The 25,304-nt window shown below is 65.4% G+C and overlaps 5 protein-coding genes across 12 annotated transcripts; 2 read left to right on the top strand and 3 right to left on the bottom strand.

Annotated features, from left to right (window-relative positions):
- Positions 1-235: 235 nt before the first annotated feature.
- On the bottom strand, positions 236-2,336 carry ARPC4 (actin related protein 2/3 complex subunit 4). Its single transcript, XM_068409238.1, has 6 exons — positions 2,089-2,336; positions 1,816-1,934; positions 1,265-1,376; positions 1,089-1,184; positions 780-950; positions 236-416 (listed from the first exon to the last, which is right to left on the bottom strand). The coding sequence occupies exons 1-6, from the start codon at positions 2,089-2,091 to the stop codon at positions 411-413; spliced, it is 507 nt and encodes a 168-aa protein (XP_068265339.1). The 5' UTR covers positions 2,092-2,336; the 3' UTR covers positions 236-410.
- A 206-nt stretch (positions 2,337-2,542) lies between these two features.
- TADA3 (transcriptional adaptor 3) lies at positions 2,543-5,525 on the top strand. Its single transcript, XM_068409232.1, has 8 exons — positions 2,543-3,105; positions 3,210-3,460; positions 3,598-3,703; positions 3,852-3,993; positions 4,159-4,262; positions 4,361-4,470; positions 4,598-4,783; positions 4,858-5,525. Exons 1-8 carry the CDS (start codon positions 2,899-2,901, stop codon positions 5,048-5,050), a joined length of 1,299 nt encoding a protein of 432 aa, XP_068265333.1. The 5' UTR covers positions 2,543-2,898; the 3' UTR covers positions 5,051-5,525.
- A 239-nt stretch (positions 5,526-5,764) lies between these two features.
- CAMK1 (calcium/calmodulin dependent protein kinase I) lies at positions 5,765-9,389 on the top strand. Its single transcript, XM_068409237.1, has 12 exons — positions 5,765-5,850; positions 6,156-6,269; positions 7,027-7,158; positions 7,387-7,461; positions 7,553-7,691; positions 7,783-7,909; positions 7,996-8,071; positions 8,168-8,280; positions 8,396-8,474; positions 8,570-8,657; positions 8,759-8,885; positions 8,961-9,389. Exons 2-12 carry the CDS (start codon positions 6,184-6,186, stop codon positions 9,014-9,016), a joined length of 1,098 nt encoding a protein of 365 aa, XP_068265338.1. The 5' UTR covers positions 5,765-5,850; positions 6,156-6,183; the 3' UTR covers positions 9,017-9,389.
- Positions 9,341-11,539, bottom strand: OGG1 (8-oxoguanine DNA glycosylase). Of its 4 annotated transcripts, none has more exons than XM_068409236.1 (8): positions 11,510-11,539; positions 10,986-11,124; positions 10,641-10,903; positions 10,395-10,574; positions 10,131-10,309; positions 9,910-10,057; positions 9,786-9,835; positions 9,341-9,698 (listed from the first exon to the last, which is right to left on the bottom strand). In XM_068409236.1, the coding sequence occupies exons 2-8, from the start codon at positions 11,093-11,095 to the stop codon at positions 9,594-9,596; spliced, it is 1,035 nt and encodes a 344-aa protein (XP_068265337.1). In that variant the 5' UTR covers positions 11,096-11,124; positions 11,510-11,539; the 3' UTR covers positions 9,341-9,593. The 4 variants fall into 4 exon arrangements, with proteins under 4 accessions (XP_068265337.1, XP_068265334.1, XP_068265335.1 ...); XM_068409233.1 differs by lacking the exon at positions 11,510-11,539 and adding an exon at positions 11,429-11,509; XM_068409234.1 differs by lacking the exon at positions 11,510-11,539 and adding an exon at positions 11,429-11,509 and having other exon boundaries at positions 9,916-10,057.
- A 128-nt stretch (positions 11,540-11,667) lies between these two features.
- Positions 11,668-25,124, bottom strand: BRPF1 (bromodomain and PHD finger containing 1). Of its 5 annotated transcripts, none has more exons than XM_068409726.1 (13): positions 24,388-25,124; positions 21,679-22,638; positions 19,113-19,269; positions 17,868-17,999; positions 17,398-17,544; positions 16,156-16,468; positions 15,227-15,541; positions 13,692-13,979; positions 13,439-13,586; positions 12,742-12,878; positions 12,536-12,654; positions 12,262-12,416; positions 11,668-12,172 (listed from the first exon to the last, which is right to left on the bottom strand). In XM_068409726.1, exons 1-13 carry the CDS (start codon positions 24,981-24,983, stop codon positions 11,989-11,991), a joined length of 3,651 nt encoding a protein of 1,216 aa, XP_068265827.1. In that variant the 5' UTR covers positions 24,984-25,124; the 3' UTR covers positions 11,668-11,988. The 5 variants fall into 5 exon arrangements, with proteins under 5 accessions (XP_068265827.1, XP_068265828.1, XP_068265829.1 ...); XM_068409727.1 differs by having other exon boundaries at positions 15,227-15,538; XM_068409728.1 differs by having other exon boundaries at positions 17,416-17,544.
- Between the last annotated feature and the right edge of the window lie 180 nt (positions 25,125-25,304).

The raw sequence follows: 25,304 nt of genomic DNA, 5'->3' as shown, positions 1-25,304 counted from the left end.
CCCCCTGCACTCCCTCACAAACCCTTTCATACCCCACACCCAGAGACCACCCCCAGCCCCCCCTCAAACCCTCCCATACCCCCCCCTCTTCGCACACCCTGCCCGCACCCTCAGGGTTTGCCGTTGCTATGGTGCCCCACCAGGCCCTGCCCCCTCCCACCAGGCCCCGCCCCCTCCCACCAGGCCCCCCGGTGCGGTGGGCAGGAGAGATGGAGGGAGGAGGCAGAGGCAGCGGTTACAGCAAACAAGACTGTTTAAAAAACGAGACGAGACAGCGGCAGCGAGCAGGGCCACTTGGGGCTGCTCCCGGCACAGCCCGGCCGTCCACGGGGGAGTGGAGCAGGAGCAGGAGCAGGCAGGGTGCCCGGCGGGCACAAGCGTCGGGGAGCCACAGGGTCCTGCACCACGGCCTAAAACTGAGGGGCGAGAGAAGACACGCGGCCGTCAGTCCCCAGCTCATGGAGCTCTGTGCTCAGCTTCTCCCGCTGCCTCGCCCGGGGACCGCGCGTCCCATCGCAGCAGCCACCGAAAGGGCCACGTCCCCCCCGGCTGCTGCCCGTCCCTGAGTGCGCTCTGGGGGGTCTCAAAGCTGGCACTTCATGAGCAAAGAGGGTGTGAGCTCCCCGGGCATCCTCCCCTCCACTCTTCCCTGGGCAGAGCACCCCAGCTGTCCCCACAGATGGGACTGGGGGCTTCTGGGAATGAGGGACACACCAGGCTGGAGCCCCCACCCCGCTCCCAAAATAAGGGACCCGTCTCCTCCCGGTTCAGAGCCTCACATTCTTGAGGAACTCCTCTGCCACGATGCGGGCCCTGGCGTTGACGGAGAGCTTCATCTCGCTGATCTCCTTGTCGATCTCCTCCATGAAGTGGATGACAAAGTCCACCAGCTTGTGCTTGTACATCTGCTCCGTGTGGAAGTTTGTGATCAAGAAACTGATGTCGTAGCCCTGAGGAAGAGAGAAGTGCCCTGGGGATGAGCGCCCAGTCCACCCAGCACGTGACCTTGCATCCCAGTTTCACACTGGTGTTCCCCTGGTACAAAGAGCAGAGCTGGGAGCTGCTCTGCCCCCTCCCTGTCACCTCACCTCCACGGGCTTCCTGCGCAGAATGAAGAAGTTCTCAGCCCTCATCATCATGAAGCGCATGAATTTGTGGCACAAGATCTTCTCAATCTCATCGGCCTGGGGAGAGAAGAGGGAAGTGAGGCTTCCCCCACGCCAGATGCGAGCTGCCAGCCTGCTGCCCGTGCCCCCCACCTCACCTGCTTCACTGCGATGCTGACACGCACAGAGTTAATGGAGCCCTCGATGAGGACCTTCTCCTTCTCATTTCTGCTGATGATCACTGGCTGCAACAGCAGCTCTTTGCTGCTCCTGCGGGCAGAGGGCGGGCAGGACTGACTCAGAAGGAAGCATTTACTGGTCAGAAATGGGGATGCAGAGCCGCAGGGATCACAGAGACGTGGAGGTTTTGCTTCACGCTGTTACAGGACGCCTTCTGCCCCCCGGAGGTGTCTGTCCCCGAGGTGGATGGACCCTCCTTGGGCTCCCAGCTGGATCCCCCTCCTCCCCGCGGCTCCTCGGCTCTCTGCCGCCACCAGCCCTGTGACCACGGGGCGGCGGGTGCGGAGGGCCGCCCGGCAGCACAGCCCCTCCGGCCAGTGCCGAGCAGCGGCAGCAGTACTGCAGGGGACCTCCATTGCCCGGCGAACCGGCAGCGACCGGCAGCACAGCGGCAGGGACCGGCCAGCGGCCCCCAGGGCAGGCAGCCCGGCTCAACCGGTGCCCTCCCCCTCCCCTCCCGCCCCCGTACCTGACTTCCACCTCGGGCTTGTTGTGCCGCTCCACCACCTGCGAGGAGAAGTTCTCCAGGCACAGCGCGGCCTGCAGCGTGGCGCGCACCGCGTTCAGGTACGGGCGCAGCGTGGCGGTCTGCGGGGACACGGCGGCGTCAGACCCCGGCACGGGCTCCGCCGCCTCCCACCGCCAACCCACAGCTCCTGCCCCCCCGGCCCCGCTCGCCCCGGCCCCCTCATCCCCGGCGGCGGCTGCCGCCCCCCCCCCGGCCCGGCGCCCCCCGCCCTACCATGGTGGCGGCTGCGGTCCGGTCCCGGCAGGCGGAAGTGGCCCGTCCCCTCTTCCGGGATGCGCGGGACCTCCTATTGCGGCCAGAGGGGGGCGACGGGAGGCTCCCGCCCCGCGTCCAAGGCCCGAGCGGCGGTGGAGTGACCTCGCTGCGGTACAGAGCGAGGATGCGACAGTTCTGGGGAGCAGCGGTGGCGACGGTGGCCCACGGCGGCGGCGGGATCCCGCACGGCCCCCCCGCGACTCACTGTGCTTGGTACGATCCTGTCATCGCTTCCATATTAGGGAAGGGAGATGGAGAGCGGGCCGGACCAATGAGCGGCGGGCACTGGGCTCGGCTGGGCCAATGGGAGAGCGCAGGGCGGGGCGGCCACCGCCTACGGGGGCCGGAAGGGGCGAGCGGCCTAGGCCCGGCCCGGCCCCGCGGCGCTCCCGCCGCCCCCGCCCCGCGGCGCCGCCCGCCCGCGGCACCCACTGCCCCGCCCGCGCCCTCCGCGCCTCCCGCGGCCTCCGCAGCGCCCCGGTGCAGAGCTCCCCGGTGTCCCTCAGCGCCCCGGTGCCGCCCACTGGCTTGTTCCCCTCAGCGCCCCGGTGATCCCCCCTCCGGTTCCCCTCAGCGCCCCGGTGATCCCCTCTCCGGTTCCCCTCAGCGCCCCGGTGCCCCCCGGCTCCCCGTAACCCCCCGCTCTGCTCCCTTTCCTCTCAGCTTCCCCTGTCCCCGGTTCCCCCACAGCCCCCCGGTTCCCCCGTGCCCCCCTCGGTTCCCCCAGAGCCCCCCTGGTCCCCCCCGGGGTGCCCGGTCCCCGCCGCCATGAGCGAGCTGAAGGACTGCCCGCTGCAGTTCCACGACTTCAAGTCTGTGGACCACGTGAAGGTGTGCCCGCGGTACACGGCCGTTCTGGCCCGCTCGGAGGACGATGGCATCGGCATCGAGGAGCTCGACACGCTGCAGCTGGAGCTGGAGACGCTGCTCTCCTCCGCCAGCCGCCGCCTCCGCGTCCTGGAGGCCGAGACCCAGGTGCCGCAGCCATAGGGTCCTTCCCCATCCCACTCCTTTCTGCCTTCACTCCGTCCCTGCCCAGCGCCGGGTGCGGGACCCAACGAGGCATCGCTCTCTTCCAGATCCTGACGGACTGGCAGGACAAGAAGGGTGACCGGCGGTTCCTGAAGCTGAGCAAGGACCACGATGTGGGCACCTCTGTCAAACACGGGAAGCCCAAGAAGCAGAAGCTGGAAGGCAAAGGGGGCCATGGGACCGGGCCTGGCCCCGGCCGGCCCAAATCCAAGAACCTGCAGCCCAAGATCCAGGAATACGAGTTCCAGGATGATCCCATTGACGTGCCCCGCATTCCCAAAAACGATGCTCCCAACAGGTGCGTGGGTGTCGTGGGGCATTGGGAGCATCCGTCTCCTTCCTTGCAGCACCTGAGGGAAGAGGTGCCCTGGGGAAGAGGGGGGTGGGTGTCAGCTGCCACAGCAGCTCTCCCTCACAGCTCATCGCTCCTCGCAGGTTCTGGGCATCGGTGGAGCCATACTGTGCTGATCTCACCAACGAGGAGGTCAGAGTCCTGGAGGAGCTGCTCAAGCCGCCAGAGGATGAGGCTGAGCATTACAAGGTGAAACACTCCTGAGCCCATCCCCTACCCTCTCTCCCCGATCCCTCCCGGCCCTCTCAACGAGCGTTCCCGCTGGGATGATGCTGTGGTGCCAGGCGGGAGGCGAGGTGGGGGGCTCTGGGAGCTGTGCTGAGCCCTGCTCTTGCAGATCCCGCCCCTGGGGAAGCATTACTCCCAGCGCTGGGCCCAGGAGGACCTGCTGGAGGAGCAGAAGGATGGAGCCCGGGCGGCAGCTGCTGCTGACAAGAAGAAAGGTGTCCTGGGGCCGCTGACTGAGCTGGACACCAAAGGTGCCCCTGTCCCCCACCCACCCCTGCTCGGAGGGGCTGCGAGCACCTGTGCCCAGCAGAGCCGAGCCCTGGCCCCTCGCCCCATGCCCCCGGGGTAGAGCCTGCCCTGCCCCGCCACTCACCTCTGTGTGTTTGGGGTTTTTTCCCCCTCCCGCTTCCTCCCAGACGTCGATGCCCTGCTGAAGAAGTCAGAGGCCCAGCATGAGCAGCCGGAGGACGGGTGTCCCTTTGGGCCCCTGACGCAGCGTCTCCTGCAGGCCCTCGTGGAGGTGAGGGGGCTCCGTGGGGCTGTGTGGTGGACGGGCTCCATGGGGCAGCGTCGCCGTGGCCAGGCACAGTGACCCTTGTCTCGTGCTCCTGTCGTTAGGAGAACATCATCTCCCCCGTTGAGGACTCCCCCATCCCTGAGATCGCCGGCAAGGACTCGGGAGCTGATGGTGCTGGCACGTCTCCCCGCAGCCAGAACAAGCCCTTCAGGTGAGCTGCTGAGGTGGCCCCGGCGCTGCCCACGGGGACGCCGAACATGCCAGCGGCTTCCCTGCCCTGGTGACTCGGTGGGGAGCAAAGGGGTGTGGTGGGCAGCAACCGCTCTGCGCCCTGGCAGTGTCCCTCACACCAAGTCTCTGGAGGGGCGGATCAAGGAGGAGCTGGTGGCCCAGGGCCTGCTGGAGTCGGAGGACCGGCCGGCCGAGGACTCGGAGGACGAGGTGCTGGCCGAGCTGCGCAAGAGGCAGGCCGAGCTGAAGGCCCTCAGCGCCCACAACCGCGCCAAGAAGCACGAGCTGCTGCGGTGAGCGTGGGCAGGGACGGGTGCGGATGGGGGGCTGCTCAGTGGGGACTGACACCCCCGTGTCCCCCCCACAGGCTGGCCAAGGAGGAGCTGCACCGGCAGGAGCTGCGGCAGCGCGTCCGCATGGCCGACAACGAGGTGATGGACGCCTTCCGCAAGATCATGGCCGCCCGGCAGAAGAAGCGCACGCCCACCAAGAAGGAGAAGGACCAGGCCTGGAAGACCCTGAAGGAGCGGGAGAGCATCCTCAAGCTGCTGGACGGGTAGCGGGGGGCTGAGGACCGCCCCCTCCACCATGGACCTCAGCAGCCAGGGGTGGTGGCTGTGCCGCTGTCACCACAGGGTGCCAGCATGCCAGCGCTTGCCCTACGGAGGGGGTGCAGCCCTCCACATGCCCTGGGCCTGCTTGGCCACAGGTCCTTGCTGCTGTCCCCTCTCTGCATGGGACTGTCACCCACCCAGGCTGGGGACCCTGTGGAGGTGCAGGGGGTCCCTCCCGGGAACGGCCCCCCACCGTGGTTGATGGCTTCTGCTCCCGTCTCCCTCACCCGGTTATTCTGGGAGGGTGACATCAGCCGGGCCACCGCGGAGCAGGGTGGATGTGGTGGCTCCTGTGGTGGCTCCCACAGTCCCCTCTCCCCCCTCCATGGGCTGGGAGGGGAAGGGGGTGTGGGAACAGCCGGGCTCTCCGTGTACCCGTGGTTTGCGTGCCGTGCGCGGGCAATAAACGGACCCTGGTGCAGGTGGTGGTGTGGTGGCTTCGGGGACGCCGTGGGTGGGGGGGGTTGGGACGTACCGGGGCTGCCCTGCACTGTAGGGGTGCCCCACTCGTGTCTACCCAAGGGACCAGCCCCCTTCGCATCCCCACCACGGACGCGCTTCGCGTCGCCCCCCGCCCCGCGTCCCCACGCGTGTGCCCCCCCGACCCCGCCGCCCGGCCCCTCCGGGCGGCGCTGGGCCGTGGCCCCGCCCCTCCCCGTGACGTCAGCTCTGGCCGGCGGCGCCGCGCCCGGGAGGAGTCGCCGCTGCTCCGGTGCGGGGGGCCCGGGGGCACCGTAACGTTGTCGGTAAGGGCGGGGCGGGGGGCCGCGTGCCCGCGCGTGGAGACGGTGCCCACACGTGTCCCTTGCCCCCTCCCGGTGCCCGCCCGCCCCCCGGGCGGGCGCGGGGCGGGCGGGCACCGGGAGGGGGTCCCAACGCGTGTCCCCTCCATGGGACGCGGGGGGTGGTTGGGGGGGGGGGTTGGAGCAAAGGTTTGTCCCCATCACCACGTCCCCCTTGGCATCCTAATGTCCTCCCCCCCCCCCCACGGGACATGGCGGCCCCCCCTCCCCACGGCTGACTCCCTGTCCCCTCCCCACGCGTGTCACAGGTGGGAGCGGGTGGCCCCGCAGGGCACGATGCCGCTAGGGAAGGATGGGCCCAGCTGGAAGAAGAGAACCGAGGACATTCGGCGCATCTATGATTTCCGAGAGGTCTTGGGCACGTGAGTGAGAGGGATGAGGTGGGGGACACACACCCACCCACCGGTGACAACCCACTCGCGGGTGCCGGATCCGGCCCTCCGGCTTTGCCAAATCCGCTGCGTGGAACCGCGCCAGCTCAAATATTGGCCCAAGGCGGGGGCCAGCGCCGGGCTGGCACACGAGGGCAAGGGTTTGCCATGCCACCTGCCCTGCTTGCCACCTTCCACTGGCCCGTTTCCCCGTGCCGGCAACCCTCCTGGCTGTGCTGGTTGCCGCGCCAAGGGTGCTCCGTGGTGCTCTCCTGGCTGGCAGAGGGGTGCCCGGTGGTGCCCCGACGCCATAAGGCGCTCAGGCTGGATTAGCGGGTTAATTACGGCAAGGCTTAGGGCCGGCGGGCGCGGGCACGCTGCTCTCCACCTGCCCCACCTGGGCTCTGCCCCGGCCCCTGCCGGCCACCCCGGCCTCCTGCTCACCCTGGGTGCTGCGGGGTACCGGGGCTGCCCAAACCCACTGGGGGGCTCAGCCCCGGCACAGCTCAGCCCCGGCTGCCGGCGGTGCCATGGCTGATGTCCCCCCGATAAGGGTTTGATGCAACTGTGGCGGGAGGGCCGGGGGACCCAGGGCCCCATGTCCGGCCATCCCCGCGGGCGGCTCCCGCTCGCTTTTCTCCTATAAATAGCTGTACTTTCTGCCCGTCGCCATGGCAATCGCGGCAGGCGGCGGCCCTGGCCGGCGGCACCCGTTGCCCCACTCACCCCTCGCCCCCCTCCCACCCAGGGGGGCCTTCTCCGAGGTGGTCCTGGCGGAGGAGAAGGCGACGCAGAAGCTGGTGGCCATCAAGTGCATCACCAAGAAGGCGCTGGAGGGGAAGGAGACCAGCATCGAGAACGAGATCGCTGTCCTCCACAAGTAGGGGCTGTCCCAGCGCCGGGGTGGGGGTCCCGCTCTGCACCACCCCAGCTCCCACACAGCTCCCCGCTGCCGGCACCCATCGCCGGGTGTTATCGGCAGCGCCCAAAATAGCCGGCGGCGCGTGATGACCCACGGGGCCGAGCCCGGCTGCTCCCTGTCCGGTGGGGGCCGAGGTGGGGGGGCCGCCAGGAGCCCCCTCACCCCCCCCACGCCTCCGTCCCACAGGATCAAGCACCCCAACATCGTGGCCTTGGATGACTTCTACGAGAGCAGCACCCACCTCTACCTCATCATGCAGCTGTGAGTGACGTCGGAGGGGCCCTAGGGGGTCCAGGAGGTCCGAGGGGGTCCTGGGGGGGTCCATGCTGACCGGTGCTGCCCGGCCCCGCAGGGTCTCCGGCGGGGAGCTCTTCGACCGTATCGTGGAGAAGGGCTTCTACACCGAGCGAGACGCCAGCGCCCTGATCCGGCAGGTCCTCGACGCTGTCAAGTACCTGCACGACATGGGCATCGTCCACCGCGACCTGAAGGTGAGCGGTGGCGGGGGGGGACATGCACTGTCCCCCATCGTGGTGGTGGGGACCCTGGCGTCACCCCTCCCTGACGCCCCGCTCCCCGCAGCCCGAGAACCTGCTCTATTACAGCCTGGACGAGGACTCCAAGATCATGATCAGTGACTTCGGGCTGTCGAAGATCGAGGGCTGCGGCACCGTCATGTCCACGGCCTGCGGCACCCCCGGCTACGTGGGTGAGCGCCTGCCACCACCCCGGCTGCGGGGATGGGGTCCCAGCCCCGGGGTTGGGGTCCCCCCTTACCCCTGCCATCCCCCCCAGCCCCCGAGGTGCTGGCGCAGAAGCCCTACAGCAAGGCAGTGGATTGCTGGTCCATCGGGGTCATCGCATACATCCTGTACGTACCCCCCCTCCCGCCCCCCTCCCCTCCGCGTGGGTCCAGACCCCTCAGGGCCACCCGGGGCCAGCCTCCCCCTCCCCGCTGCCCCCCCAGGCTCTGCGGTTACCCCCCTTTCTACGACGAGAACGACGCCAAGCTCTTCGAGCAGATCCTGCGGGCCGAGTATGAGTTCGACTCGCCCTACTGGGACGACATCTCAGACTCGGGTGAGCCGGGGACCACCAGGGCGGTGGGGGCCGGGACGGCGGCGCGGTGTCACGGTACCCGGGGGGGGCTGGCAGCAGGCACCGGTGCTCACGGCTGCTCTGTGCCCCGTCCCAGCCAAGGACTTCATCCAGCACCTGATGGAGAAGGACCCCCGCAAGCGCTTCACCTGCGAGCAAGCCCTGCAGCATCCCTGGTAAGGGGGCCCTGCTGCTGTCTGCCCCCACTCTGGCTCACCCCACGGCAGCTGTGGGGCAGAGGGGACCCGCGCTGACCCCACTCCCGCCCCAGGATCGCCGGGGACACAGCCCTGAATAAAAACATCTACCAGTCGGTGAGCGAGCAGATCAAGAAGAACTTTGCGAAGAGCAAGTGGAAGGTGAGTGTGGGGTGCCGGGGGGGATGCAGGGGATTGCAGGGGGTGTAGGGGGCCCCCCCCAGGCACTTCATGCCAGGTGACGGACTCTGTGGGGCCAGCAGCAAGCCTTCAACGCCACAGCAGTGGTGAGACACATGAGGAAGCTGCAGCTGGGCACCAGCCAGGAGGGCCCTGGGCAGACGACTCCAACCAGCCCCGGCGAGCAGCTGGGGGAGGGCACCAGCAATGGTGAGTCCTGACCCCCCGTCCCATCCCATATGTCCCAGGGCTGCTGCCAGGCTCTTACCCTGCTCCTCCTCGCAGGGTCAGACTGTGGGCACCCGTCCATGAGCAGAGCTCAGCACCTCCCACCCGACTGAGCACGGCCCCCCCTGGCTGCATCCGGGGGGGGCTGGGGGGGGTCCGGCCCTTGCCTGGGCACAGCGTGGGGTGGGGGGGGCCCTGCAGTGCCAGAGCAGGGTGGGGACAGTGTGGGGGAACCCTGCCCTGCTTGCCCCAGGCGTGTGGGGCTGCCCCCCACCGCAGGCTCGTGGCAGAGCTCTGCAGCGGGGCAGGGGCAGCCCCCAGGGCCCCCCCAGCTTGGGGCTGCATCCTGGGCCCCCTCCCACACCCCCCTCCATCCCCCCCACGCCTGCCCTGACACTGCCCACCCCCCCCAGCATGTTCAAGGAAAATTTTCCAAATGGATGTTTCTATTTTATTGCTTGTAATAAAGGTGAGAGGCCAACACCACTTGGCTCGGCTCTGCCCTGGGGGGGGCCGGACACAGCCCTGGCCCCCTCCCAGCCTCGCTGCCCCAGGCACTAGCTCCCTCCAGGCACCCAGCGGGCAGGGGACAGGCAGCTGCCCGCAGCCCTGTGCCTCCCAGGCTGGGAGCAGGTGCCGTGATCCCCCCCCAGCTGCTGACCCGGGGTCTCTGTTTCTCCTGGGGTGTCCCTAGGGTGGCCCATCCCCATGGCTGTCCCGTCCTCGCACTCCTCCAGCCTGATCCCGGCTGCCGGCTGGCTCCTGGCCCTTGCGGAGGTCGGCGCAGAAGAGAACCTGGCGTGGGGAGAGATGATGGGGTGGGCATGGCCGGGGTGGGGGGCAAGGACCAAGCCCTGGGGTGCCTGGGAGGGGGGTACTCACCGCCTGCGCCCAGCCAGCGCGGGGGCCCCAGAGCCCCCGGAAGAAGTCGCCTGCGGAGAGAGGGTGAGCGCCAGCACCGGGGGTCACTGTCCCCGGGGGTTCCCCTGTCTGGGCCCAGCCCTACCCTCACCGATCTCCTGGTGGGCCCGGGGGGTCAGGCTCCTGCCGCCCACCGCTGCGCCGTACCGCTGCTGTGCGATGCGCCAGACGTGGGTGTCCACCGGCACCGCCTCTGCCTTGTCCAGCGCCATCAGGCAGACACAGTCGGCAACCTGCGGCCAGGCGGCACCGTCAGCCCCTGCCACCACTCCCCGCTCCTTGTCCCCACCCCATCCCGGCACCCACCTTGGCGCCCACACCGGGCAGGGCACACAGCACTCTCCTGGCCTCTGCGTAGGGCGCGGCGCGCAGCCGGCACAGCCCCTCGGCACCGATCCCCTCGGCGACAGCCCGTGCGCTGCCGCTGACAAACTTGGCCCGGTACCCGAATCCCAGCGCCCGCAGCCGGGCCTCGGCGTCAGCGCCTGCGGGGGGACAGCGGAGGGACATGCGTGGGCACTGGCGAGGCCATGGCGGGGTGGCGATGGCAGTGGTGGGGCAATGGTGGACCTGCGAGCGCCGAGAGGGAGGGGAAGGCGTGGACGGGCCGGGCGTCGAGGCAGCAGAGGCGGCGGCCGAAGGCTCGGCAGAGGCGGTCGATCATGGCGGTGATGCGGGAGATGTGGTTGTTGGAGGTGCAGATGAAGGAGAGGAGGCACTCGACGGGGTCCTGCCGCAGCACCCGCACCCCTGCCGATGGGATGCGGTGAGGGGATGCCGGGTGGGCACCGCGACCCTCCCCTGTGGCCACCTCACCTGGGAAGTCGTCGGCCACCTTGCGGAAGAGGGGGTCGGCCGCCCCCCAGGCGCGGTACAGGGCCCCCAGCCCCACATCCAGCTGGAAGTAGTCGCGCAGGATCTGGTCCGTCTCGGCACCGTCTGGCGTTGCCGCCCCAGCGGGACACCCGTCCTCCTCCTCGCCGTACACCGTGTACCAGAGCCGGCCCCGCTCCTGCCTCAGCGTCCAGACGCGCCCCCCCAGCACCCCCGTCCAGGCCCCGGGGCTGCTCTCCCACCACCTGCCGCACACCGGGGCGTCGAGGCCGGCCCTGACCCCGCCGGGCTCGGCCGCAGGGATCCGGGACCCCCGGGCGGGCTCACCTGAAGGTCTGTCCCGACGACAGCACCAGGTCCAGGCGCAGCTCGGCCGGCGGGCAGGGCAGGGACCGCCACAGGGACGGGCAGGCCGACGGGGCGTCCCGCAGCTTCATGGGGGCCACGGGGGGCCGGCTGCCTGCCCCTGCCCCGCGGAGGCGGTGGGGTCAGGTGCCCCCGGCCCAGCTCCCCAGCCCTGCCTCCGCCACGACACCCCAAAACCCACCTCTGCCCCCAGGGCTGCTGCGGGGCCCCGCTCCTCCCCGCGCCCCCCACAGTCACCCCACAGCCCTGCCCCACAGCCCCTGCCTGGGCCCCTAACCGAGACCCACACCCAGCCCCACGCACGGTGCTCCCGGCCACCCCCTTACCCAGCCAGTCCCCTACCCAGCCCCACACCTCGCCCCATGCCGCACAGCCCCAGCCCCAGCCCTCGCCCCACAGCTCACCCCACACCTCGCCCGGCCCCGCACGGCGGCCCCGCCGCTCCCCCACCATAGAGTTCCCGCCCGCGCACGCAGAGCGCCCACCCGCCCGCCGGCGACGCTCTGGCCCAACTTCCGGCCGCGCCCGCCCGCCCCGGAAGCTCGCCCGGGGCCGCCGGTACGTGCCCGCCTTGCTCCCGCCCCCCCGCCCCGCAGCGGAGGTTTTATTTTCTAAGAATCAATAGATTTTTTTTTTTCTTCCTTCAAAATAAATACAAACAACGTCCGAGCGCGGGGCCGGCCGGGGGCTGGGCCCGGGGCTGGGGGGGGGGGCAGCACGGGGAAGGGGGCGGAGGGGCCGCCCCGGCGGCCAGAACATCCCGGGGAGCGGCGGGCGGGGCGGGCACCGGGAGTGTGAGAGGGAGGGGGGGCACGGGGGGGCCGGCCGCCCCCCTCCCGGTCCCCGTCCCCCGGTGGGTGCAGACCAGCTGCACGAGGGGGCGTCCCCGAGCCCCGTTAGCCCTGAGATTGGGGTGGGGGGAGCGGCCGGTGGCGGGGGGGCGGCCGGTGGCGGCGGGGGCGGCTCAGTCGCTCTCGCTGGAGTCGCTGCTCTGCTCGCCCTGCACCTTGTTGCGGTGCTGCATGGCGCGGTGGTAGGCGATCTGCACCGACTTGCGGATGTTGGACTTGCGGCCCTCCAGCATCTTCTCCTTGTCCAGGTCCTGGTTCACCCCCAGAGGCACCAGCTTCGTGCGGGGTAACCACTGCCTGCGGGGAGCGGGGGGCCACCTCGTTTGAGGGTTACAATCGTCTCCGGCCACCCTCCCCCCCGTCTCCCCAAAGCCCCCGGGCCTTACCAAGTGCGCTTGTTGTCGAAGAAGAGGACAAGGTAGAGGTGCTCGCGCGCTTCCTGAGTCATCTGCTCCCCCAGCTTCAGCACCTCCAGGGGGGGCACGGGGATGGGGACGCCGTGGTGGAACATGCCTTCCCGCGGCATCTTGGGGTCAATGATCTGCCGAAAGAGCCCGGGAGGGAGGGCTGAGAGGGGAACGGGGACCCCCAAATGCCGCTCTGTGGGAGGGGGCGAGGGGTTTTGGGGGGCCCCAGGAGCATGCAGGGGGTGGTACTCACCAGCGCCGGGTAGGAGGGGTACCCCCGGCACTTGGCCCACACCAGGTCCAGGGCATCCAGGGAGGAATCCTCGTCCTCGGAGAGCCATCCCGCGCCGCGCCCCATGCCCTTGCGCACCACTGTGCCGGAGGAGAGGGGAGTCAGCTGCGTCCCCCTGCGGGCCACGGCGCCAGCCGGGCGTGCGGCTGCACCGCCGCGGTACTTACTGCCGTGCCCCACGCCTCGCCCCGCGCCCACGGAGTAGGACTCATTCTCTGTCCCCGATGTGTCCTCGCTGCTGTCCTCCGGGAAGTTCACTCGGGAGAAGGAGGGCTTCCCCCGGCCCTGCTTGGAGGGCGTCGTGCTGCGGAGAGAGGGAGCAGGGCTGTTGGTGGGAGCCACGTTAAGCTGCCAGAAACTGCTTTTGAGAGGGCCAGCCTGGCGGGACACGGGGCTCGTGGGCTCCAGCCGCCGGCCTCAGCACTGGGGAGGACTGGGCAGAGGTGCCAGGAAGCAAGGCGAGACGGTGGTTCTGCCGGGGCGCCGGCCGGACCCTCACCCGGTTTCACCCGGGAGCACGCGGAAGCCATGCACGGATCTGACTCGGAGCCGCAGGCAGGAGCCTGCTGGGGTCGGCCACTGGAAGGGCCGATGCTGGAGCAGCCGCCGCTCCAAGAGGGAATTCCCTGGTTCACCCTCCCTGCTAGCCCTCGGCCGGGCAGCACTGGGCGCTGCACACACCCCTTAGGTTTTACATTAAAAAAAGGCACAAAACCCGCAGCTTTCTAGCGTTTAGTTAACGGCAGCCAGGCCGCAGGAGGGTGAACCAACGGGAGCCACAAAACACGCTCCTCGCCCGGCAGCTCAAGGCTGAGAGACACCCACTGCGGCCTTGGGCAGCGCCGTGGGAGCCGGGCACCGTACCTGGTGCGGTCCGAGGCTGCGCTGCTGCTGCTGCTGCTGCTGGACTCGGAGTCGGAGCTGCTCCGGGGAAGGTTGCAGTCGTTGCGGTACACCAGGAAGCTCTTCTTCACGGGCTGGTTCCCGCTGCTGAAACCGTTGGCTGGCAGGTCTGCAAAACACCCCCCAGAAAAGCGTCACAACCACGCGGGACCCCACCGTGCCCTCCCGGCACGGCCACCGCCGCCCGGCTGCGCAGGGGAGCTGCCGCACCCACCCATGGGAGGGTCTTCGTGGGACTTGTCACTGTCGCTGTCCGAGCTGGAGCTGGGGCGCGGGCTTCGCCCTCGCTTCCTCTGCCGCTGGGAGGACCCTATTATTGGGAGCTGGGGGGGGCCGATGGGGCTGTTCCCATGCCCGGGAGCGATCTGGCTGTCTCGATTCTTCGGGGGGCGTCCTGGACGCTTTGGAGGGCCTGCAGTTTTAGGGTTCTTCTTGGAGAAGAGCACTGAGGTCCTCCTGCCAACTTCGTGTGCTGGGGTGGAAGAAGAATTGGGACCCAGACCTGGAAGAGGGAGGAGAAGGAGTGGGCTGCAGCCCGCGGGACCTGGCAGGGACCACACAGCAGCAAGGAACAGTGTCATTTAACGGGAACATTATCTTGGGAATCCAACCCAAGCTTTGTCATGCCTGTGCCCTCAGGGTCAGTCTATCCAGTCTGCTGACAGTAGAAGCTAGATGGGGACTTCAAAGAACACTCCACCAGCCAGGGACACCCTCCTTTCTCCCAGGCAACCTCAATGAAACAGAAGTCAAGAAGAGGAAGCAAGCAGGAACAAACCTTTCCCATGACATGCAGCAGCTGAGAAGCTCCACTGCACCCTTGAAAGACAAAGGCCCTAAAACGCTGCCTGCGTGTGGCAGAGCCTGCTTTTCCCAGTGCTCAGGGGGGCAGGCCGGGGATGCAGAGGTGGCAAACCCCCGTGACACCCAGTAGCTCTGCCTGGAGCTTGGGCTGTGCTCCCCATGGAGCCCGGCTCAGCATCTCCATCCAGGAGAGCAGGGAGCTGGCGGCTGGTCCCCATTCGGCCCCCAGCCCCGGGAGGGCGTTTGGAGCTCGGCAGTCAGTGCTGCTGCAACTCCCTCCTGTGCCCCCAAGCAGGAAGGGGCACCGAAGACAGCCAGCCCCGGAATGCCCCTGGAGAAACCCGGCAGCACGGCAGAGCCAGCAGGGCCTGGCAGGAGGAAACAATCCATCTCACGCCCCACATCACACAGCTGGGACTCTCAGGCTCTGGAACGACACCCAGCTCCTGGCCCGCACGGGAGGCGAGCTCACCGGGTGAGCTGACCGCAGCTGCCACCACCAGCGACCTGCCAACGCTCCCCGAGGCAAACGCACACCAGGCTGCGGCTGTTCCGGTGCAGGAGGTGGCCTCCTTTGGCTGCCGACCCCCCCGGCCTGGCTGGCACGGCTCACTCCAAACTGCCCAGCGAGGTACTGTCCTCAGACGGGCACGCCGGGAGGGAGCCCGGGGAGGCGCAGACATTGTGCTCCACACCCACCCCTACGGGAGGCACAACAGGAGACGCGGGACCCTCGCAGGGGAACTGGGGATAAGGGGCTGCCCCTGAGAGGCCATCTGCCCCGCTCCTAAGGGGGAACGAAGGGCGAGGCGTGTGCGGGGAGCTGCCTGCGCATCCCTCCTGCCTCGGGGGCACCTGGCAGGGCGGCCTCTCCCCCAGCCGGCCCATCCAGAGGCGGTTCTCCGCCGCTCCCCAAAACCGGCAGTATTCCGGAGGGACCGGTACCTTTGCCAGTCTCCTGGCTGCTGCTCTCTTCCGCAGCGCTGTCTGTCTGCAGGTCCTTCTCGCAGGGGTTGTGCGACTGCAGGACGCCCCTGGCAGAGGAGCCGTGCCGCTCCAGCCCATCTCGGCCCAGGTCCCGCGGGTGAGCCAGTTTCCGCCGTAGGACTGTGATCTCCTTCTTGATCATCTTGGCCCGGCGGGACCGTCCGATGCTCTGCTTGCCAGCGTTGACCTCATCCAGCCGCTCCAGCAGGATCTTCAGCTGCTCCTCCAAGGGCAGGTGCTTCTGATTCTCCGAGAGCAGCAACCGCACGTCTTCTGGGGGAACAAAGACGAGCACGAGGATGAAAGAAATCGGGAACTCTTTGGAGCTCCTCTACCTGAAAGGGCACAAGGCAATCCAGGTTCCCTGCAGGAGGGAAGTAGCTCACATGGTACCAAACACCTGTGAACATGGGAAGTTACCCTAACAGAGCTGGAGAAGTAGCCCTGTGTGAAGTAAGCCAGCTGGGGCTGCTGGGGAAGGCAGGCTGACCAGCAGCTTGGAGAATACCAGGATTCCCATCGGCTGGGGAAAGGACACAGCAGGAAAAAGGAAGGGGGTTGTAACAGGAAAAACAAGAGTCAAAGGGGGACAGGGCAAGTGACGGTACCCCTGGCACTAACCACGGTAGGTACGTCCCGGGCAGCCCCCTGCCCTGACCAAGAGGATGACAAGGGACCAAGGGACTGGCAGGACACACAGACAAGCCACTGCCTAGAACCGGCCTGATGGGGCTGGCAAAGCCCCCAGCTCTCCGGAGAGCGGGCACACGCAGCCCAGGCATCCAGCTGAACCTCCCAGGGGAGGCAGCTCGAACGGACCCCCCAGGTGCCCTGTCTCTGCCCAGGCTTTACCTCCGACTGCCCCGGGACAGGGGATGAGTACCCACCGTCCTCGATGTCTTGGACCTGAGCCTCTTCCACCGTCACGCAGTGGGGGAAGTGCATGCCTGTCTCAAAGTCAATGCCCATCTTCTCCGCCTGCCGGCGAGCCTGCCGGAGCACGGCGCCTCCCTGCTCCCGCAGACGGATGGCTGCCCGGTAGAAGATTGTGTCTTTGGCATTGTATTTCAAACAGTTGTTGATGATCAGGTTGAAATCCTCCTCAAAGTCGTCAAAATTCAGATAGCGATAGGCTTCCAGGTTTTGTTTCATTGTCTGAAAATCCATCGGCTTCTTGATGTGATCCAGGTAGTCTGGGACCTGCACGAGGAAAGAGGCAAAGCTAAGAGCCCAGAAGCCATCGGCTGTCGTTACCTGCTCCAAGAAAACGGTTGTTAGAGGAATCAGGTATCGCTCCCTGTGTTCCGCCCAAATGCACATCGGGGAACGCCGTCTGCTTTGGCAGCTTGAGGAACAGTTAACGCCTCCGGCCCAGGGAGCCCATGTGCTGTGCTCAACCTGCTAGAGCAGATACGCACGCTGAAGCGTTTTTACAGCTCCAGCACCCGTGCCAGCATCCCGTCCTCTCCTCCTGTCTGCGGGCAGCTGGGATCCAGTATGCTACACGGCATTCCCTGGGGGAAGAAGCCGCAAGCGCAGCCCCTGTCTGAGGGTGAGCGCAGACAAGTAAAACAACCATCCAAGCGACAGCAATGGCCACACGTGGGACCGTGCAGCCTTCCCCAACTCTGCCGAAACACCTCCATGCCGACCCGCTGCCAGAGCCGTGCAGGCCTTTCCCCACCTCCCCGGGCGAGGACTCGGTGACGGTCTCAGGAATCACTTCCCTTGCCCCCAGCAGTGACAGTCTGAGGGTCAGACCCGTGTCTGTGCTGTGCTCAGTCTGTCACTAGCAGAGGCCTGCACGAGAGCACAGGTACGAGTGTGCCGGCATTCTGCCTCTCCCAGCGGGACTCCCCAGCCGCTCACAGACACTGGGCAGTCACCAGCAACACGCACAAAGAGCTGAGTGCTGCGCTCCTGGCTGGCACCAGCTCGGCTGGTCTGCACTCAGCTCACCCAGGAGGGGCATCGCTGCGCACCCCCCTTGGGTGAGTGGTGCTGGGATGTGCGAGCCAGCACCAGGGGGCCCAGGGGAGCTTCCAGGCCAGAGAGCGCCCTGGGCAGCCCTTGGCACGAGCAAGGGACAAGTTTGAGCGAAGTAGAAATCTGGGGGAGGGGGTTCTTACTTCGTAGATTTCTGTTACCTCAGACAGAGGGACCGGCTCGCTGAAGATGTTGCCCGTGTCTTTCTCCTGCAGCTGCTCAAGCGTCTTGCGGAGGAGGATGAGGAAGGGGGTCAGCTGCATTTCCAGTGCCACCTGCTGCACTTTGATCTGAAACAGAGGAACAGAGTGGGGCTGAGCCCCCTGCCCAGCAGCCAGGCAGCAGGGACGGTCCCCAGGGAGCAGCGGTGCAGTCCTGCAGGACAGCGCGAGGGGCAGGGACTGCACCTCACCCCCTTCTCTGGGGGTGTAACGCCGGCTCCAGCAGCTGCCCGTCCCACCTCAGCCTCGCAGACCAGCCACCTGTGCTCAGAGCCACCAGTGCAGGGCGCAGCACAGCTGAGGGGACCCTGGCACCCGCCCTACAGCACTCTAAAGAGCCCCTGCTCATGCCCACCCCAGCAGCTCCCCAAAGAGGGGCACACAATCGTTACCGTCTCTCTCTTGAGCTTCTCCCGCTTGCGTATCAGCTCCACCAGCAAGCGTGCACGCTCTAGGTCATGGCGGAGGCGCTGCCATGACTTCAGCTGCTCCTTCAGGGCCCAGTTCTTATCCTCAGTGTCTCTCTGCAGGAACATCAGAGACCATGAGCCGACAGGAGAAGTGTTCCCATCTCCACCTTCCTGACCGTGTGCTGGAGCTCCTCCCTGGCAAAGGGAACCGGCACGCCTGACCCGCTGGTTCAGCGAAGGTCCCTTGTTGTAACCTACAACCCGCCTGGGTGACTCAGAAACAGTCCGACCTCTGGACAGAGCTGAATACCTGCTCCTCGGTCACCAAGCCCTTCAGATGGCAGGAGACAGACATCCCAGGCCTCTGGAAATACTCTTCCTAACACAGCTGACTGCCTGCAGCTGCCCAAGAGCACAGATCAACAATACCAGGTCTGTGCTGCTGCTCAGAGCTCCGGCAAACGGCTACAGGGCAAAAAGGGAACATGGCTCTGGCTGCTTTCACTTCTGGAGCACCAAAAAATGCCGACTTTTATTCTGGCACAGCCAAAGAAGAGCAGAAGCAGTCTCAACTCTTCTCCAGTAAATAAAAATGAGAAGGGGGCAAAGGCAGGAGAAACCCCTGCCCAGTCACAGTCTTCACAGGGCTCAGAAAGAAAGATTTAGAGCTCACACGGAGAGCCAGAAGAAAAATCTTCCTCTCTGGCACCAGAGACTTCACATCTGTGAAGCACTGACTAAGGGCTGAGGCAGACAGTGGGCTGGAAGCAGCATCCACAGGGAACACTCCTGGAGCCGTTTCAGAAACTGGAAGCAAGGCCTTGGTTCCTTCCAGAGTGTTTCTGGAGATCTCCAGCCATCTCTCTCAACACTCGCTGACACAGCAGCCTCAGACTAGATCCATTTCTGACAGGTTTGCCATCGCCACCGCCTGAACACGGGCACGAGGAAGGAGCTAACTTCCGCGCGGCAGCACGAGAGGGCAGGATTCCCTTCCCGTGGCAGGCTGCCAACGGCGGCGCTGCCTGGCGAATCTCTGCACACCGAGAGTGGAGGAGAAGGTGAAGCAGCACAAGCAGTAGGGGCTGCCCTTTCCTCATCCGGCAGCTCGTACCCCGGGCTCCCTCCTCACATGCAGCAAAGGCTTTGAGCCCACAGCTCCGAAGGCGCAGGAAGCATGCGTGTGCAGGCAGGGTTCCCTGCGGCACCCCAACGAGCAGCCCTTACCTGATCGCAGTTTCTTTGTGACTGCAAGTGTGTCTGAAGGCGGCGGAGCAGAGGGACACCGTTGCGGGACTGTCTCTTCAGAGTCCAGTAGCTGTGCAGCCTCTGCATGAACTGGCTCTTCCTCTGGATGGTTAAACGGTTTGTGATCTTACTGAGCCTGAAGAAGGGAGAGGAACCACAGACCCCATCAACAAGGCAAGCCTGTCTGCCACAGGAGAAGCCCTGGCCGGGAGGACATAGCAGCAAGGCCACTCAAGAGCAGCTGAGAAGCTCCTCAGGCAGGGAACACCCTTCCCCGTGGCAGGAATTTCTGTAACACCGAGTCACGCAGCGCAGCCGCTCCCCCGAGTCAGCCACAACAGAGGATGCCAGGAAATATCCAGCCTTTCCTCTCCAGAACAGGCTTTTCCTTTCTACCTCCTGCCAACTTTTGGGCAAAAGCCTGAGGCAGGCTGCGCCAGGCCAGGGCACAACACAGCCACAGTGGGGGCCGGACCTTCAACAGCTCCCACAGTCCCCGAGACCACGAGCGTTACGGTGCTGCTATCCCAAAACCATTACTTACCTGGCTGAGGGCCACTCACGGTGACAAAGGCCCTGGCCAAACCTTAGCACAGACAAACTCGAGCCCTAGGGAGCCCGTAACTTGACCAAACCTGGCAAAGCGGGAGGAGGGACCAGGAGGCACGAGCACAACAGAGCTCCATCCGAGCTAATGAAGGAGCACCCTAAACAGCCCAAAAAACCACAGAAGGGATTTTCCTACTCTCTACAACAGCAGAAAGCCTGGAGGGGCTGGGACAGACTTATTCAGCAAAGCCAGAGACGCCCTGCTAGCTGGGAGACAAAGAGATGAACCCCAGCACCTCCACGTCTCACCGGGACAGCTCTTCGCAGGGGATGACGTGATCTGCATCAGCCTCAGCTGAAGAGGCTGGGGAGAGCAGCCTCGTGTGCCGGCGCTGGCCAAGCACAGCTCCCACAGGAAGACATTTGGCATTCTGGCAACAGCCCTTGAAGAATAATTAATCCCAACAGGAAGGCCTGGGGAGAGGTTAACAGCTTCTAGCTCAGTGTGGGTTTCTCTGCGAGCGCAACAATAGCAGCAAGAGCCTACAAACCGCCTGCCCACGCGTCCACACAGAAGAAAAGAGGCTCCAGCTATAGAGCAAACCCAAGTGAGCAAAAACATAAGGTTACGCCACAAACAGACCATGGCGAAAAGCCAGCAGCCATGTAGCAGAGACCTGCCTCCACAAGTCACCAGAACGCGGCCCAGAGAGCAAAGCCCACGGCTTTTGCGTGCTCCCCTCCGACCGCATGGGAGATAGTCTCGAGGGTCCGCGGGGAAGAGGTGGTCCCATGTCCCTGCGCCGTCACAGCCCGGCAGGTACGGCACTGGGGTGTCAGGGGGTTACATCCCCGGCACAGCTCCTGCTGCGGGGAGGAGGAGAGCTCGGCAGCTCCGGGGTGGTGGTTCACAACCACGAAGGCAAACGCTTCCGTGCCCAACCTGCGCTTCAACCATGTGATGCCTGCTGCAGGGCGATGGCAAGATCCAAAACCACCCTAAGATGCTTCTGTGTGCTTTTGCATGCTGCCGAGGACACCCAGAGTTACAAACTACACGGACAGATTCTGGCAAGGCTCTTAGATGTTCTTGTTGCAGAATTTGCACACAGCAGAGCGAGACACATGGGGGTTACACCAGTGACTAGTGGGTGTTTGCACCTTCCCGTGGGCCCTCGGGGTCAGGATGCTACAGAAACACCACCCCTGGCAAGGCCTCGAGCACCTTCCCGACAGCGCCTGCACTGCCCTCGTGCTGCGAAGCCACCCTCACGCCAGTCGTGACCCTCTGCAGGCAGGAGTCCTGCTCTCCTCCAGCCACCCCGGCAGGCAGCTGTGCAGAGCCTTTCTGCACCCCGCTCCTGCCTGGCCCCGTTCCGACAGGCAGCACTGGGGCAGAGCCGCTGCCTGCGACCGGCACAAGACGCTGAGGAAGCCCAGCAAGGGGTAAGAGGTTGCTGGGATGCATGAGCTGTGCTCAGCAGGGCACAGGGATCCCAACACGAGACCTCTCTGCTCCAGAGCCAAAACAACCCCTGGGATTAGCCCACTTCCCAGGCCTGAATCGCTCCCATATTTCCCTCTTTTCCCCAGCACAGCCCCAGGAGAAAACAAACCTCGGCAGAAAGGAGAGCAGCCCCCTCCTCCCTCCCTGGTTTAGTCCAGCGCCTGATGTCAGCACAACAGGAAAGGAGCGCTGGGAACCCCCAGCTGCTTCCTGACGCGTCCGGCCAAGTTCGTTCTCTGCCGTTACGCTAACAGCAGCTACTTCCTGCCCTGGTGAGGGCCCAGACACCTTTGCGGGGCAGCGCATCGCCCTGCCTCTCTGCAGGACTCCCAGAGGAAACCACCAACAGCCCTCTGCGAGAGCAACGCGAGAAGTACCTGTGCGAAAAGCTAAGAGAGGAACAAGGTAACGCCCACGTGGAAAGCAGGACATGACGCACAGAGAAAGGGAGAAATTTCTCCATGGTCAAGGGAGGCCAGCGGGTCGTACCTGTGTGGGGGGATGCAGGGCACAGAAACCACGGGCGCTGCAGCTCGTTTCTCTGCCAGGATCTTCCGTGCCTTCTTCATCTTGATCCTAGACTTGGCCTTTGCTTTTTTGACTTTCTCGGAGCTCCAGCCCTTCCCCTCCTCCTCCTCCTCCTCGTCCTCCTCTTCCCCCTCGCTGTGGGAGAGGGCGGGAAGCCTGCGCACGGAGCCCGGCGGCGTGTGGATGTCGCAGTAGGCGGTTTTGCGCACGCTGAAGGAGGTACCGTTGGCCCCCATCTCCCGGACGGGCTCCATCTTCATGTACAGCCCGGCCTGCTGGGCGCAGGTGACGTGGAAGGCGGTGTAGCAGTTGGCTTTGTGACACTGGATGCAAGCCCCGGAGCCGCGCTGCTTGCAGATGTAACAGGTCAGCTTCCAGCGGGCGGGCGGGATGTGCTCGATGCTGTCGATGGGCTCCAGGAAGACCGTGTTGGCAAAGCACACCTCCGGGATCCAGAGGGCACAGACCACGTGTGCCCAGCGCCCGTCGTCCGTCTGCTTGAAAGCCCCCCCCTTGTTGGGGCAGAGGGCGCAGTCCACGGCTCGCGAGGGCGACTGCAGGCACCGTCTGCAGAGCCACTGTCCCTCCGGGATGTAGGGCACCCCGTAGCACTCCTGGTGCACAGCCAGGTTGCACATGTCGCAGAAGAGGATGACATTGCTGTTCTGACACTCCCCGTCGTTGCAGATGCAACAGACGGCATCCTCATCCACCAAGGCGTTCGGATCCCCCTTGTTGTGGCTCTCGAAGTAGGACTCCTTCTCCAGCCGGTCCATCAGGTACTCAAAGATCTCCTGGGGAATGGGACTCACGCCTTCGGTCTTCCGCCGCTCGTTCATGATGTCCAGCCAGATGTAATCTTCCTCGTCCATGTCGTACTCCACCTCCTCATCCAGCTCCTCTGCCGACTTCTCGATGTACCTGGAAGGACAGCACAGGAGGGTAAGGGCATGGCTGGTGGGGTCTCGGAGCTGCTGAACCCTAAATCCCACAGCCACGTGGCTGAGGGAACGTTTAAATGCTACAGCCAAGCTGTAAATCAAAATAAAAAAAACAGGGACAAGGCAGGTCGAGAGAGGTTCTCCTCCCCCTCTACTCTGCCCTGGTGAGGCCGCATCTGGAATATTGTGTCCAGTTCTGGGCCCCTCAGTTCAAGAAGGACAGGGAACTGCTAGAGAGAGTCCAGCGCAGAGCCACGAAGATGATTAAGGGAGTGGAACATCTCCCTTATGAGGAGAGGCTGAGGGAGCTGGGTCTCTTTAGCTTAGAGAAGAGGAGACTGAGGGGTGACCTCATTAATGTTTATAAATATGCAAAGGGCAAGTGTCATGAGGATGGAGCCAGGCTCTTCTCAGTGACATCCCTTGACAGGACAAGGGGCAATGGGTGCAAGCTGGAACACAGGAGGTTCCACATAAATATGAGGAAAACTTCTTTACGGTGAGGGTGACCGAACACTGGAACAGGCTGCCCAGAGAGGTTGTGGAGTCTCCTTCTCTGGAGACATTCAAAACCCGCCTGGACGCGTTCCTGTGTGATATGGTCTAGGTAATCCTGCTCCGGCAGGGGGATTGGACTAGATGATCTTTCGAGGTCCCTTCCAATCCCTGACATTCTGTGATTCTGTGATTCTGTGATTCTGTGAAGGCAGGAAGGTGCAGAAGCGGGAGGTGCTGCTGCACCCCGAGCAGCGCAGCGGCACAACAGCGTGTTGGGCACGACACAGACAAAATAACACTCATCTAATGGGCGATATACGGGCCCTGGAGACTCATCAGGCAAGAGCCTGCACGAGCCACCAAGCAGGTGCCAGATGCTCTGGAGGCAGCGGCCTTATGCCCAAGACACAACAGCAACTAGGCACAGAGGCACCACGTTTCATTAATTCTGGCGAGAGCGGCTGCGCCCTCTTCTCTTTCACTCCGAGTTGCGGCTGAGGGGTTGTTATTTAGTAAGCAAAGAGCTGGAACCCTGAGGCTGCTGCTCCAGCGACTGACGGCAACCACCCCCCACCATCGCAGCGAGCGGCACCGCAGGCACCTCAGGGGGAGGTTCCTCTTCTAACGCCCTGACACAAAATAATGTCGTTATCCCGTCCCTGGAATGCGGTGCCAGATTCTCAGGGCGAGTGGCGACTAGGATGGCCAGGGTGGCCACTCAAGCATTACTTTGGTTCAGTATTAACTCCCTGCTTGAGGTATTATTTTGGGCCGCTACACTTGCCAAACCACTCATGGAAACCCGTAGGACAACAAAGAGAACTACGCCCGCAACCAGACACATTTACAGATACAACTCAGTGCTGGGGGCCTCTAGAGCTACCCCAGCACACCTCCGAAGAGCAGTACAGAGGCAGGAGGACACATTCGGGTTTTGTTATGATTATATGTGCTGTCCCAGCAAGGAAAAAGCGCAGCAATGCAACTGCTGGCAATGACCTAAGCAGCAACTGAGAGCTCTGCAGGAGCATGGACCCCTCAAAACCAGTGCACGACGCCAGACAGAGCTCTGAGAGCCTGAAGCCACGGCACGGCCAGCTCCATGGGACCTGGGAGAGGCAGACAGAGGCCATTTCCACGAGCCACCCGCAAGCCACCTGCACAGAGCGTGGCTAATTCTGCCTCCAGACCCAGGGCAGGAGCCTCCTCGCACCCCGGCCACAGACAATACCTGTAATAAGAGGTGGGGCGAGGTGGGGCATCGGGGGTGTCCTGCTCCAGCTCCCGGTACACCACCTCGGGGAGCTTGGGGGTGGTGCCGGCCGAGGCATTGTGGTGATGGTGGTTGGAGTCCTTGCGCTTCTCCTTGTTCTTGTGCTTGCCGGATTTGGGCGGGACGCTCTGGGTCTCCGTGTTCTCCTTATTGCTCCCGTTCTCGGGGACCTCCTCGGGAACCTCCTCGTCCTCGGACACCACGTCGAGGTTATCGAAGATGCTGATGCGATGGACGCGGCCGTGGAGGTCCACCTCCACCATGCGTTGGGCCTGGGCATAGGTCATCACCTCACGTCCTGGCGACTGGGAGGTCTCGGAGGGGCTGGGCGACTGCTTGTTGGCGGCGCGGGCCTGGCGCCCCTTCTTCTTGTGCTTGCGCAGGGGGGTGTGCTGGGGCGGGGGGGGGTTGTCGTGGTCATAGTGGTAGAGGTGGTACTCGATCCCGCTGTAGCTCTTGTAGATCTTGCGGCAGGTGCCCACCGGACACTCGTACGGGGGTTTGGTGGCCCGCAGGTTGTGGCAGAAGGTCTTCACGTCGAAGTCTACGCCCATGGCGTCGGGGGGCTGAGGGGGGCCGAGGGGGGGCTGAGGGGCCGAGGGGGGCCGAGGGGGGCTCAGGCCGGGCCAGGCCGGGCCCCCGCCCCGCCGCCCCCTCCCCGCTGGCCCGCCCGCCTTCCCCTCCCTCCGGCCGCACTCACCAGCCCCGGGGCCGCTCTCAGCGGGCGGGTGCGGGCGGTGGCTCCATGGGCGGCGGCGGCGGCGGCGGCGGCGGCGGGCCCGGGCCGGGCCGCAACAATGGAGGCTGCGGCGGCGCCAGGCGCGGGGCGGCCGCTGGGTAAAGCGCCCCGCCGCCCTTAGCAACCGCACATTCGG

This window comes from Nyctibius grandis, chromosome 10 (assembly GCF_013368605.1).
Source record: "Nyctibius grandis isolate bNycGra1 chromosome 10, bNycGra1.pri, whole genome shotgun sequence".
Taxonomy (NCBI): domain Eukaryota; kingdom Metazoa; phylum Chordata; class Aves; order Nyctibiiformes; family Nyctibiidae; genus Nyctibius; species Nyctibius grandis.
Note: the sequence above shows the minus strand (reverse complement) of the source record. Positions and strands in the feature narration are given on the sequence as shown.

Coding starts and splice junctions, on each gene's coding strand:
- CAMK1 (XM_068409237.1), top strand. CDS start 6,184: ATGCCGCTAGGGAAGGATGGGCCCAGCTGGAAGAAGAGAACCGAGGAC. Junction 8,475..8,569: donor CAAGCCCTGCAGCATCCCTG/GTAAGGGGGCCC, acceptor CTCCCGCCCCAG/GATCGCCGGGGACACAGCCC. Junction 8,658..8,758: donor TTGCGAAGAGCAAGTGGAAG/GTGAGTGTGGGG, acceptor TGGGGCCAGCAG/CAAGCCTTCAACGCCACAGC.
- OGG1 (XM_068409233.1), bottom strand. CDS start 11,477: ATGGTGGGGGAGCGGCGGGGCCGCCGTGCGGGGCCGGGCGAGGTGTGG. Junction 10,310..10,394: donor CTCCCTCTCGGCGCTCGCAG/GTCCACCATTGC, acceptor GTCCCCCCGCAG/GCGCTGACGCCGAGGCCCGG. Junction 10,058..10,130: donor TGCCCGGTGTGGGCGCCAAG/GTGGGTGCCGGG, acceptor GCCTGGCCGCAG/GTTGCCGACTGTGTCTGCCT.
- TADA3 (XM_068409232.1), top strand. CDS start 2,899: ATGAGCGAGCTGAAGGACTGCCCGCTGCAGTTCCACGACTTCAAGTCT. Junction 3,106..3,209: donor TCCTGGAGGCCGAGACCCAG/GTGCCGCAGCCA, acceptor GCTCTCTTCCAG/ATCCTGACGGACTGGCAGGA. Junction 4,471..4,597: donor AGCCAGAACAAGCCCTTCAG/GTGAGCTGCTGA, acceptor GCGCCCTGGCAG/TGTCCCTCACACCAAGTCTC.
- ARPC4 (XM_068409238.1), bottom strand. Junction 1,185..1,264: donor TCAGCATCGCAGTGAAGCAG/GTGAGGTGGGGG, acceptor TTCTCTCCCCAG/GCCGATGAGATTGAGAAGAT. Junction 951..1,088: donor TGCGCAGGAAGCCCGTGGAG/GTGAGGTGACAG, acceptor TCTCTTCCTCAG/GGCTACGACATCAGTTTCTT.
- BRPF1 (XM_068409725.1), bottom strand. CDS start 24,983: ATGGGCGTAGACTTCGACGTGAAGACCTTCTGCCACAACCTGCGGGCC. Junction 15,542..16,155: donor GGTCCAAGACATCGAGGACG/GTGGGTACTCAT, acceptor TTGTTCCCCCAG/AAGACGTGCGGTTGCTGCTC. Junction 13,980..15,226: donor CAGCCAGGAGACTGGCAAAG/GTACCGGTCCCT, acceptor TCCCTCTTCCAG/GTCTGGGTCCCAATTCTTCT.